The sequence below is a fragment of the Triticum urartu genome, chromosome 1A (genome assembly GCF_056163025.1).
Source record: "Triticum urartu cultivar PI428250 chromosome 1A, HENAU_Tu73, whole genome shotgun sequence".
Taxonomy (NCBI): Eukaryota; Viridiplantae; Streptophyta; class Magnoliopsida; order Poales; family Poaceae; genus Triticum; species Triticum urartu.
The window spans coordinates 86,764,229-86,776,026 of NC_141873.1; the positions used below are offsets into that span (position 1 = coordinate 86,764,229).

The 11,798-nt window shown below is 55.3% G+C and overlaps 2 protein-coding genes across 2 annotated transcripts; one reads left to right on the forward strand and one right to left on the reverse strand.

The window, feature by feature from the left end:
* The first annotated feature begins 2,392 nt into the window (after positions 1-2,392).
* Positions 2,393-4,042, forward strand: LOC125510332 (tryptamine hydroxycinnamoyltransferase 2-like). Its single transcript, XM_048675513.2, has 2 exons — positions 2,393-2,872; positions 2,994-4,042. The coding sequence occupies exons 1-2, from the start codon at positions 2,501-2,503 to the stop codon at positions 3,936-3,938; spliced, it is 1,317 nt and encodes a 438-aa protein (XP_048531470.1). The 5' UTR covers positions 2,393-2,500; the 3' UTR covers positions 3,939-4,042.
* Positions 4,043-7,887: 3,845 nt separating this feature from the next.
* On the reverse strand, positions 7,888-8,511 carry LOC147990159 (uncharacterized). Its single transcript, XM_087537308.1, has one exon. The coding sequence runs from the start codon at positions 8,509-8,511 to the stop codon at positions 7,888-7,890; it is 624 nt and encodes a 207-aa protein (XP_087393434.1).
* Positions 8,512-11,798: the final 3,287 nt, after the last annotated feature.

Below are 11,798 nucleotides of genomic sequence, written 5' to 3' on the forward strand. Positions count from 1 at the left end.
TACACTGCTGACTAACTAACCATACACTAGAGACGCTTAATCTTGTGCTTCGTGTAATTCTGTCCGTGATGCATCAAACACATCATAATATCATCACTCTTGTATTCAGGACTACAACATGAAAACGAATTATAGACCGTAAGGTAGCTCCACTAATTCCGTATATATTCCCCGAAAAACTCTGAGGCGACGGACATGAAAGTTTGACTGATGTTCCAGCCACTACATGCTAGTCTTTCAGTGGGGTCTAGTTACGGTTGAACATCGATCTACGCGCAACTTCAAGGTAAGCTAGCTCATCTACAACTGGATAATGAAACATGCCATAGACTGATACGTACTCTAGGGTTGTTGGAATGTTCATACGTACGAACACGACTGAACCTTCCCCCCCCTCCTCTCCTCTGGCGCCCCCACGGGCGGCAGGGGAGGAACCCTAGCCGCCGGCGCCTCTCCTCTCCCCCTCCCCTCTCCCCTTTCCCGCCGCCGCCAGAGGGCGCGCCCGGGCGAAGCCTGGACGGCGCCGCCGGCGGCGGGGACTCTCACCCCCTTGTGCGGCTAGGGCTGGCGCGGGCCGGCGCGGTCGGACCAGGGCGCTGCGGAGCGCGGGACGCGGCGGCACGGCGGCGGCTCTGCGGGTGGCGCGGGGCTCTCCGGCCGGCGTGGTAGGCTGCGACGAGGCGGGCCGTGCTCGGGGTCTGGATGCGGCGCCTCGGCCGGATCTGGCCCTGCGGCGGCGAGGGCCGCGGGCGGCGCTGTGGGCGGGCGGCCACCTCTGCCGGGTCCTCCCTGCCTGGTGGAGGTGGGGGTGGTGGTGCGTGCTGGTGGTCGGGGACGGCGGCTGCGACTTTGGCGGCGGCTCGGCCAGATCTGACTTCTCAGCGGTGTGGGCCTCGGAAGGCTTGGGCTGCGGGCAGCCGCCTTGACCGGGGCCATGTCGGCTGGTTGGGATGGCGGCGCAGTAGCGGTGGTTCGGCCCCCCTCTTCTGATGCTTGGGGTGCTTGGAGCTGTGGTCGGAGGTGTGGCCGGAGGGTGGAGCACGGTCGCTCGACGCTCCTCGTCTTTGGCTGGCCACGGTGGTTGGGGCGCTCCAGGGGTTGGCAGGGTGCCTCCGGGTTTTTGCTGTTGCCAGGGGTGGCGACGGCGGCCCGGCCCCGGTTCGAGAAATGGCGAGGTGGCTGCGGCGTGCCCGGCAGCCGCCAGTGGCTTTCCCCTGCCCTGTCTCAGCCGGCTGGGTCCCATTCTCGCCCAAAGGGCTCGCCTTTCTGACAGCCGCATCCGGTGGTCCGTGTGGAAGGAGGTGGGGTGGTCTTGGATACCAGGGCGGCGGCTCTGGTGGTGGAAGCACGGTGCTCGTGGGCGGAGGCCGTGGCTCAGGTGCTGCCCGGTGGCCATGGCCGTGTGGGCGGCGTGGTGGCCGGGGGGATGACGATCGGTGGTGGTGGTGCGGCTTCCGTACCTTTGCCAGGGGCAGTGAGCGTGGACCAGGGTGAAAACCTGCTCTGTCTTTGGGCAGTCCGGCGGCGGTGAGTTCGTCCTCTTCTTGAAGGCGCCGTAGCGGTCCTCATTGCCCGTCGTGTTGCTCCAGGGGAAACCCTGACCCTCGGTTCGGGCGGTGGCGGCACTCTTGTGTTGTAACCTTCCTGAAGGCACCGCCTTGGAGCTCACGGTTCATCGTCTGCAGCTACATCTCTTCGCAGTGGCATGTTCACGGGTGAGGATCCCGGTAGCTCTTGTAGTGGCTGGGTGTGGTGTTGCTGCGTCTAGCGCCTATGTATCTAGCCTTGGGTGTGTGCGTGAGTTGTGGTGGCGTGTGTTTGTATCAGATTGTGATTGATTGATGCTTTATATATAAAGCGGGGCGAAAGCCTTTTTAGGTACGTACGAACACCATTCGCGTGGCATGCCAGGAGGACAGGTCGCCCGCTTTACAAATCTCTGCGCCGTTTCAGATCATCAGCGGCCTGGTGGAAAAGCTTTCTCCATGGCCAGCGAGCACATGCTGCAACTGCGCTCTACTTTGCTTGGAATGTTTGGAATGAGCGAAACCGTAGAATCTTCCAAAACCAGTCGGCTACTGCTGACATGGTAGCTTGTTTGGTGCGTTCGGACCTGGCTTCGTTAGTTCTGGCCTCAGCCAGGCCTGTGTAATTAGCTTTATTGTCTTTCTGACTGTTAGCCCTTACGCCTTGTGTGCGTGATTTCTCTTATATATATTTCTAATCTTTAATGCAAAGGCAGAGCACCTGCCGTTAGCCCTCAAAAAATCTCTGCGCCGTTTGGGAACCGAGTAGCCACGGCGGGGGTTGGTGCTCCAACCCAATTTTTGACTAACCAGCCAGCCTATTAATCTTCCTTCGAGGGTATTCGGCCTGGCCGGCTGGCCAGGAAAAATCCCTATATATACATGCACACACTAACCTACGCTAACCAACACAACACAACGAGCCACACAACCCAAAACACACACGGTTATTAGTTACCTTGGCTGCTCCAGCAATGGCAGTGACGGTGGAAATCACGCAGAGCACGGTGCTCGAGCCCTCACGGGAGTCGGCCCGCGGCGGCGGGAAGAAGGTCCCTCTCACCGTCTTCGACCGCGCCTCCACCGACGGATACATCCCGGCAGTCTTCGCGTGGAACGCGCCCGCGCCGACCAACGAGGCGCTCAAGGCCGGCCTCGTCGCCGCCGTGGCCAGGTTCCCGCACCTTGCCGGGAGGTTCGCTGCCGACGACCACGACCGGAAGTGCTTCCATCTCAACGACGCCGGGGTGCTTGTTCTTGAGGCCACCGCGGACGCAGACCTTGCCGACGCGCTGGCGCACGACGTGTCCGCGCACATCAACGAGCTCTACCCGAAGGCCGAAAAGGTGATGAGATATGCAGAGTATTTTTACACGTCCCAATAAGACTTCTACACGTAACATAAAAGCATATCAAATACTCTAGGGTTGAAAACATACTGATGATTTTGACACTGTTGGGTTGCAGGAACGTGCGAATGAGCCCATCTTCCAGGCGCAGCTGACGAGGTACGCGTGCGGCGGTCTGGTGATCGGCACCGCCTGCCATCACCAGGTGGCCGACGGTCAGTCCATGAGCGTCTTCTACACCGCATGGGCCAGCGCCGTCCGCACCGACTCCGCAGTCCTCACGTCGCCGTTCGTCGATCGCTCGGCCACCGTTGTCCCACGAAGCCCACCGACGCCGGCGTATGATCACCGGAATATCGAGTTCAAGGGCGAGCTAAGCCGGAGCCACTCCTATGGTGTCCTCCCCATGGACAGGATCAAGAACCTGGCCGTGCACTTCCCGGACGAATTCGTCGCCGACCTCAAGGCCCGCGTGGGCACGCGCTGCAGCACGTTTCAGTGCCTCCTTGCGCACGCGTGGAAGAAGATCACGGCGGCGCGAGACCTGGCGCCGGACGATTTCACGCAGGTGAGGGTCGCCGTCAACTGCCGCGGCCGCGCAAAGCCTCCCGTGCCCATGGACTTCTTCGGGAACATGGTGCTCTGGGCGTTCCCGAGGATGCAGGTCCGGGACCTCCTGTCCAGCAGCTACCCGGCCGTGGTCGCCGCCATCCGGGACGCCGTCGCGCTCGTCGACGACGAGTACATCCAGTCGTTTATCGACTTCGGGGAGGCGGAGCGCGGCGTTATTGAAGACGGCGGCGAGGAGCTGGCGTCGACGGCAGCGACGCCAGGGACAATGTTTTGCCCTGACCTGGAGGTTGACAGCTGGCTCGGGTTCCGCTTCCACGACCTCGACTTTGGGTGCGGGCCGCCCTGCGCCTTCCTACCGCCGGACCTGCCCATCGAAGGGATAATGATCTTCGTGCCGTCGTGCGACCCCAAGGGCGGTGTCGACCTCTTCATGGCGCTTGATGACCAACACGTCCAGGCCTTCAAGCAGATATGCCACTCCATGGACTAACCATGCAACGTAGTGCTATAATACACGTATAGAATTTTTCTTCTTTTGAATAACACTACAAAAATGTATGTATCTGCTCCTAAACCTAAACTGCCTTTGCTTAACTGCATACTCCCTCCGTTCCAAATTACTTGTCTTAAATTTATTTAGATACGGAGGTATCTAGCACTAAAATAAGTCTAGATACATTCGTATCTAGATAAGTCCAAAACAAGTAATTCGGAACGAATAGAGTAGAAGGTTGTGGTACCCATATGCATGCACGAACAGATGTAATTTAACTTCTACAAACACAGAATATGAACGCACACCACCACCACCACACAGACATTAATGAAACACTGCAAGATTAAAGTTCTAAGATACTACCTTCGCCCGGGTTTACCGAAAAAGGCTTTCGCCCCAGTTTATATATAAAGCCACTGCTCAAGCCAAATATCCAACAAGGTTCACACACACAAACACACAAATCTAGGCAACCAGTAGTCAAAGGGTTAATGCTGAGGGCACAGCTCCACAAGCCCTTAACAAACAAAAAACACGGGGAGGAAGCGGAGGCGCCAAGCGGAAGGCCATCGATCGAAGGTCGGCGAGGAGGTTGCTGATGACATCCCGGTCCTGGGGGCGGCTAAGCGGCCGCCAGAGCTGCAAGAATCCACACATTTTGAAGATGCCGTCAGTAGCACGTCGAAGAGGCACCTTCTGGATGACAAGCTCATTGCGAACGGTCCAAAGCGTCCAGGCAAGGACCCCAACGCAAAGCCATCTAGGAGGTGTTTGGCTAGAGAAATGGTAGCGTAAACGTAATCAGATCACGGCGTTTTAGGAGGTGTAATAAATTCTTTCCAAGTTTGTTTGGTTCGCTCATCGTAAAGGAATTGATCCCGCTTGCCGACCATGATCCTCTCCATCAGCGACCTGCTCTTGCTAGGCCCCGGCCGTCTAGGATCTCAAGCGCCGCTGTCCATCCTCGAAAGCAGCACCGCCGGCCGCTCAGATCTTAAGCGTCGTCGGCCCTTCGGATCATGCGTGCGGCGGCCGTCCTCCGATCTCAAGTGCCGCCAGCCGGCCCCGGTCTCGCGCGCCGTCGACCATCGCCGGTCTCGTGCGCCGCCGGCCATCGCCGGTCTCGCGCGCTGCCGGCCGCCGCTGGTCTCGCAAGCCCCAGAGCATGTCCGTCTTTGCCTCTGTTCTAGACCGAGAGAATAACGTCTGCTACAAAATCGGGAGGTACCCAATACCGGAGGGGTGTGGGCGGAATCAGATTTGAACAGCAGTGTAATCTGATTACACGGGACCTCATTACGCTTAACTCGAACCAAACAGAAAATAACGTTTTCAGTTCCTGCTGTTATCAGGTTACGTTACCAAACGATCGAACCAAACACCTCCCTAATATGGCGGTAGCGAGGGGGGAGGCGTGAATTTCTGCAAGCAGGTCAGAGAAGTTGGTGTTGCACCACTGGCCCCCAACCGTCTCGCGGAAACAGGAACAAAGGAACTGAGCCGTGGAGCACAAGAAGAAGATGTGGTTAGCATCCTCCACCGTGCCGCACATGGGGCACATCCCATCGCCAGGTCCATTACGCTTACGGACCTCGACACCGGACGGGAGACGGCCGCGGATCCATTGCCACAGGAAGATACTGATCTTCAGGGGCAGGCGGATATCCCAAATCAAGCTAAAGGGCTCGGGGGCCGTCGAGGGGGCGATGGCCGCGTAGAGGGATTTGGTGGAGAAGCGGCCCGAGGGATTCAGACGCCAAGAGATGGCGTCTGGGGTGTCGGCGACGTCAATGGGGAGGAGGGCGATGTCCTGGAGGAGGGCATCCCAAGCGGCAACTTCAGGAGGGCCAAAGGGGCGACGGAAAGCGAGGCGCCCAAGGTCAATAAGGGCCGACTCGACAGAGATACGAGGGTCAACTGCAATGTCGAAGAGCCCCGGAAAGCGTGCGGCCAGGGGGGTGTCGCCAAGCCATCGATCAAACCAGAACAGAGTCGAGGACCCAGTACCAACCGAGATGGATGTGCCAATGCGAAGCACCGGCAGCAGCTGGACAACGGCCTGCCAAAACTGGGAGCCGCCCGAGCGCTGATAGAATGCAAGGGGCTGTCCCCGAAGGTACTTGTTCTGGATGATGGTGAGCCAAAGACCTCCATCACCATTGGCAATGTGCCAGAGCCAACGGGTCAGGAGGGCAATGTTCATGCGATGGGAGGACAAGATCCCAAGACCGCCCTGGTCCTTGGGTTTGCAGATATCAGGCCAGCTTACCATATGGTACTTCTGCTTATCCCCCTCCCAGCCCAGAAGAATCTGGATTGGTATTTGGCAATCTCCTGATGAAGGGTCTCATGGAGGCTATAGAAGCTCATGGGGAACCAAAGGAGGCTAGCAAGCGAAGAGTTGATAAGGATGATGCGAGCAGCCTTCGACAACCAACGCCCTTTCCAAGGCTCAACGCGGTGTTGCATACGGGTCACCGTGGGGCGAAGATCCGCCACGGTGAGGCGCGAATCACTAACGGGGATCCCCAGGTAAGTCGTGGGGAAAGAACCCAACCGGCAGTTGAGTCGGTCAGCAATAGCCTGAGCTTCGTCCGGGGGTACCCGAGCACCATCACTTCGTTCTTATCAAAGTTGATGGTTAGGGCCGACATCTGTTGGAAGCACAGGAAGAGGAACTTCAGGTTGGCAATGTCCTGGACGGAACCCTCTACCATTATAATGGTATCATCCGCATATTGAAGGAGGGAGACCCCTCGCCCTCCGACTAGGTGGGGGACAATGCCGCGGATATGGCCCGCCCCTTGGCCTTATCCAAGATGGATGCCAGAGCATCCACCACCATGTTGAACAGGAATGGCGAGAACGGGTCACCTTGCCGTACCCCACTGAGTGTGGGGAAGTAGGGCCCAATGTCCCCACTGATGTTCACGGCGGTTCGGCCACAGGAGACAAGCTGCATGACACGGGTCACCCAACGGTCATCAAAGCCTTTGCGGAGGAGCACTTCCCGCAAGAATGGCCAGTGGACCGTGTCGTACGCTTTGTGGAAGTCTAGCTTCAGAAAGACAGCCTGATGGCGTTTCATCTGGACTTCGTGGAGGACTTCGTGGAATACCAGCACCCCATCCAAAATAAATCGGCCTTGAATGAAGGCGGATTGGTTCGGATGGGTAATCGCGTCAGCGAGCAGGGTCACCCTATTGGCGTACCCTTTGGCCAGGATCTGGAATATCACATTAATCACTGTGATGGGCCGGAACTGGCGGATGTCGGAAGCGCCCGGGACCTTGGGAATGAGGGTCACGATCCCATAGTTGAGGCGTCCAAGATCCATAGTGCTCGAGTAAAATTCCTCAAACAGGGTCATGACCTCTGGCTTGATGGTTCGCCAGAACGTTTTGAAGAACGTCACGGGCAGGCCATCCGGTCCCGGGGCCGAAGAGGGGTTCATCCCTTTAATAGCCGCGAGGACCTCGCCTTCGGTGAAGGGGGCCACTAAAGCCACGTTGGCCTCATCAGAGACCAACTGATCACCCGACCAAATGTCGGGGGCGAGACTAGCCCCACCACGAGGGGTGGGGTAAATAGGGCTTTATAGAAGCCATCAACATGGGTACGGATGGAAGAGGGGCGGACGAGAGGCATTTCACCACCCCACAGGCAGTGGATGGAGTTACACCATCGTCGGCCGTTCGCCACCGCCTGGAAATAGGCGGTGTTGGCATCACCCTGGAGCACCCACCGTTGGGTACCGCGCAGACACCAGTAGGCCTCTTCATCCGTGTAAATGGTGGAGAGCTGATCTTCAAGGTCGTATCGCAGCATCCACTCATCCGGGGAAATCCCGGTCGTGTCGGCGCGGGCGTCCAGGGCTTGGATAGCCAACAGGATGGCCTTTTGCATTCTCTAAGGCCCCGGCCAAGGTTAGTACCCCAACCCTTCATGAATTGGCGGGCGAGCTTGGCACAGAAGTGCCACGAGTCGACAGTGGACATGGAGCGATGAGGGAAAGAGCGAGCGGAGTTCCAGCGAGTGACGACAGCCTCCCGGAGCCGGCCTGATTGAGCCAGAAGAGCTTGAACCGGAATCGCGACGGGGTGGGAGGTCGCTCGTCGGCGATGGAGAGGAGGAGGGGGACATGGTCAGACCCGATCCGGGTAATTGCCCGGAGCGAGGCCATGGGGCAGCATAATTCCCACTCCGGGGAAACTAGGACATGATCCAAGACGGATTGCATCGGGTCGACCTGACGGTTCGTCCAGGTAAACCTGGCTCCCGTCCGATCAAGCTCACGGAGACCCAGCTCCGCGATCCAGTCGTTGAATAACTGCATCCGGGGGAAGTTGATCCGATCGTTATTCTTCTCATCCGAGGATCGGATGAGGTTAAAGTCTCCACCCACTACAACTAGGAGGAGGGAGTTAGAGATCTTCAGCTGCAGCTCTGCTAGGAAGGCCGGGGAGCGGCGGTGGTCCACCGGTCCGTATACAATTATGACCTTCCATTTGAGGTTCAGGGCACGCTCGAAGATCTCCATACTAACGAAGAATTCTCCCCGGTCCATGCCGCCCACCTCAAAGGTGGCATCCTTTACCCCTAACAGGATGCCGCCAGAGTGGCCAGTGGTCCCACTAGAAGGGAGCCAATGTCAAGCGAAGAGGTGGGAACTAAGACGTTCAAGCTCTTGAAGGGAGAACTCAGTGCGCAAGGTTTCCTGGATGGCAATGATGTCAATATGTTCGTCACGAATGTGCTCAATGAGTTGGCGGCGACGGCCGTCATGGCCGAAGCTGCGGATGTTCCAGAAAAGGGCCCGCATCTAAGCCCCCATCAGGGGCTGCTTGACCCCAGGACACGGGAAGCGCTTTGCGCGCGGAGAGCAGCAGTGCGCGAACGTGTGCGTCCACGGATCATCCCGTCGGCCACCGAAGGAGCCCGGACCGCGGGGGTGGCGGTCGATCCCTCGGGGGGCCGAAGTAAGCGAGCCCGGGTCTCAGCCAGCTTGCCATCCAGAATTTCATGGGCCCTAATGGCCTGCGATCTGCTCTAAGAGGGGACCAACTTCCCCCTGAAGACTATGGCCGAGTCGGTGGCCACCTTGGCGAGGTGGCCAAGAGGGGCGGCCTCAAGCGCGGAATGGAACAATTGGAAGAACTGGGAAGGGAGGGATCCACACTTGACTCGAGGTTCCGGACTGTCGCCCGGAGCTCAGCCCGCTCGGCGATGGACGGAGCCGGGCAGTCCGCCGGCCAGGTCGCATCGAGGCGGGCGCTGCGGCAGGAGGCCGTCACCGGCGTCGAGGTGGAGCGGGGCTGCCTGGCGTATGCCACCGTCGGAGGAGGGTGAGTGGAGGCCGGAGTGGTCACGACCACGGCCACCGGTGCGGTCGGAGAGGCAGGCGGGGCGAGGCGATCGTCAGAGGCCACCGGCGAGGGGGGCGGGCCGGTGAGCTCCAGGGTGTCGCCGGTCGCGGCCCCTGCGGGTGTGAGTGTCGGAGAAGGCGCGTTGGAGGCCTCGCACCCACCGCCACCCGTGGTAACCGGGGAGGTCAACCCAGGGGGGCGGGGGGTCCGGGCCCGGCGGCGAGGGGCGAAGGGCGGAGACGGCGTAGGGGGAGCGAGGCGACGAAGGCGGCGCCACGAGCAGGCCCACACTGGAGATGTCACTGGCCGACTCCGACGGAGACTAGGAGGGCACGATCGGCGGGGTGGCCAGGCGGAGGGCCACCGCGAGGTCTGCGGCCGACACTCGAGTGCGCCCCGCCCCGGAGCCGCCACGACCCGAAGGTGGGTTGACGGGCTCACGGGAGGGGGAGCGGGAGTGCTCCGACCCGTCCTCTTCATTCTCAGGGTCGTCGAGGCGGGAGTGGCGCGACCGTCTGTGGTGGGAGTCGTCAGCGTCAGCTGGGCCGCCCCCCAGGTGGCTGTCATCAGAGAAGCGGGGGCGGCCGACGTGGTTACTAGACCGAATTATATTTTGGGTCCAATTTTGATCATGTATTTGACTAAAAATATCTAAACTATATGCTACATAAAGTATGGAAAATGATTAGAATCATTCAGTCAATTCTACGCTCCATGTCTGCTGCGTCGAGAGCCAACCACGTGTCAGTCTAGTCTCACGCACCGCAACTCAAGATTTTGCAACATCGTCCATGTTTCTGAAACATAGGGAATGTTGCAGTGGCAACTCGACGGTGCAAATAATTTCTTTTTGCAACCTAATCTCTGTTATAAAAAAAAATCTGCAACAAAACCTCTGTTGTAAAAAAATATCTGCAACATGATCTGTGTTGCAAAAAAAAATCTACAACATAACCTTTGTTACAGATATTTTCTGCAACATGACCTCCGTTGCAAAAAAAAAAATCTGCAACACAACGTATGTTGCAAAAGTGAAGAACGACTCAGGCACTCGGCGCTAGATTAGTGCCAAATCCAACGACTTGCGAGGTGGCGGATCTTTCTAAAAGATCGCCGGCCGACACGTAGCACTCCCCATAAAGTATATTGTTAGATTTATATTTGAAAGAGGTTTTATATGGCATAATTTTTGTGACATATAGTTTACATTTTATTAGTTAATTTCATGGTCAAACTCTGGATCAAAATAAAAGGGGGGCTAATAAACCCGAACGAAGGGAGCAGACCAAGTCACCTCGCCATCGGCGGTAATAACAACACCCACAAAAACTTAATACTGCTCCTTTGTTCGACGTGAGTACAAGCAGCCTCAAAGCCGTTCGACCACACACATATTATTTTGTTTTGTTTTTGATTTTTTTATGTATTTCAACTCCAGGCGCCAAGATCAATCTAGGATACATTTTAAATATGTTTATATTTAAACATTTCATTCAACTTATTTCAGTTAATCTATTTCAGTGTATTCTTGAAACTAGTGAAATCACTTCATTTGAAATCAGTATAACATGTTTTTGAAACCAGTGAAATGTATTTTTGAGTGAAATGAGTGTTTTGAGTTTTAGTGAAATAATAGATTTTTTTCCCGGAATGAGTGAAATCTGTTTTTTTAATGAGTGAAACCAGTTTCTTGAATTAAGTGAAGTCAGTGCTTTTTGAAATTAGTGAAATAGTTTTTTGAAATGACTAAAATCTTTTTTTGAATTGTCTGAAGTAAAATTGTTACATTGATTGAAACCAGTGTTTCGAAATGAGTTTTCGAATTTAGTGAAACATGTTTTTTGAAATGAGTGAAAGTTTTAAAAATGAGTGGGTCGATTTAACTGAGTCGGTGTTTTCAAATGATTGATAACTTGTTTTTTAAAATGACTGAAAACTATTGCTTAATTGAGTGAACCCTTGATTTCAATTCAAATGGGTGAAATCTATTTATGAAAATGGGTTAAACCAGTTCTTTGAAATGGGTGAAAGTTGTTTTTGAAATGACTGAAATATGTGTTTTGAAATGACTGAAATAGATTTATTTAACGAGTTAAATCAGTTTTGAAGAAATGAGTGAGATATGTTATTTAGAAATGTGTGAAATGTTTTTCAAGTATTTTAAATCCATTTTAAATGTATCCAAAACCGGTCTTGCTCTAAAGGTCTTTGCGCCATGAGTTCAAATATATAAAAGGTTTGAAACCGTAATATTGGTCTAAGAGATATGAATCATTTAAGTAGCGAAGGTGAAATAAAAAGATGTATTTATTTAGAATGAATGGGTAGCCAATGCATGCAAGTCTATAAAATTGAGTTTTTTTTTATCATCCAAGATGCTAGTGTGTGCATGCAAATTTTCACGGTGAAATGACATCCATGACATCCCAGGAGCTCAAGACAAAATAAAATAAAACTGGGTCTCCAAGTGTCTTCTTTTCAAAGTTTC

Bases quoted from the DNA above. Each gene is read 5' to 3' on its own strand.
- LOC125510332 (XM_048675513.2), top strand. From the start codon at position 2,501: ATGGCAGTGACGGTGGAAATCACGCAGAGCACGGTGCTCGAGCCCTCA. The intron at 2,873-2,993 runs GTGATGAGATAT...GTTGGGTTGCAG, and splicing joins TCTACCCGAAGGCCGAAAAG to GAACGTGCGAATGAGCCCAT.
- LOC147990159 (XM_087537308.1), bottom strand. From the start codon at position 8,511: ATGGACCGGGGAGAATTCTTCGTTAGTATGGAGATCTTCGAGCGTGCC.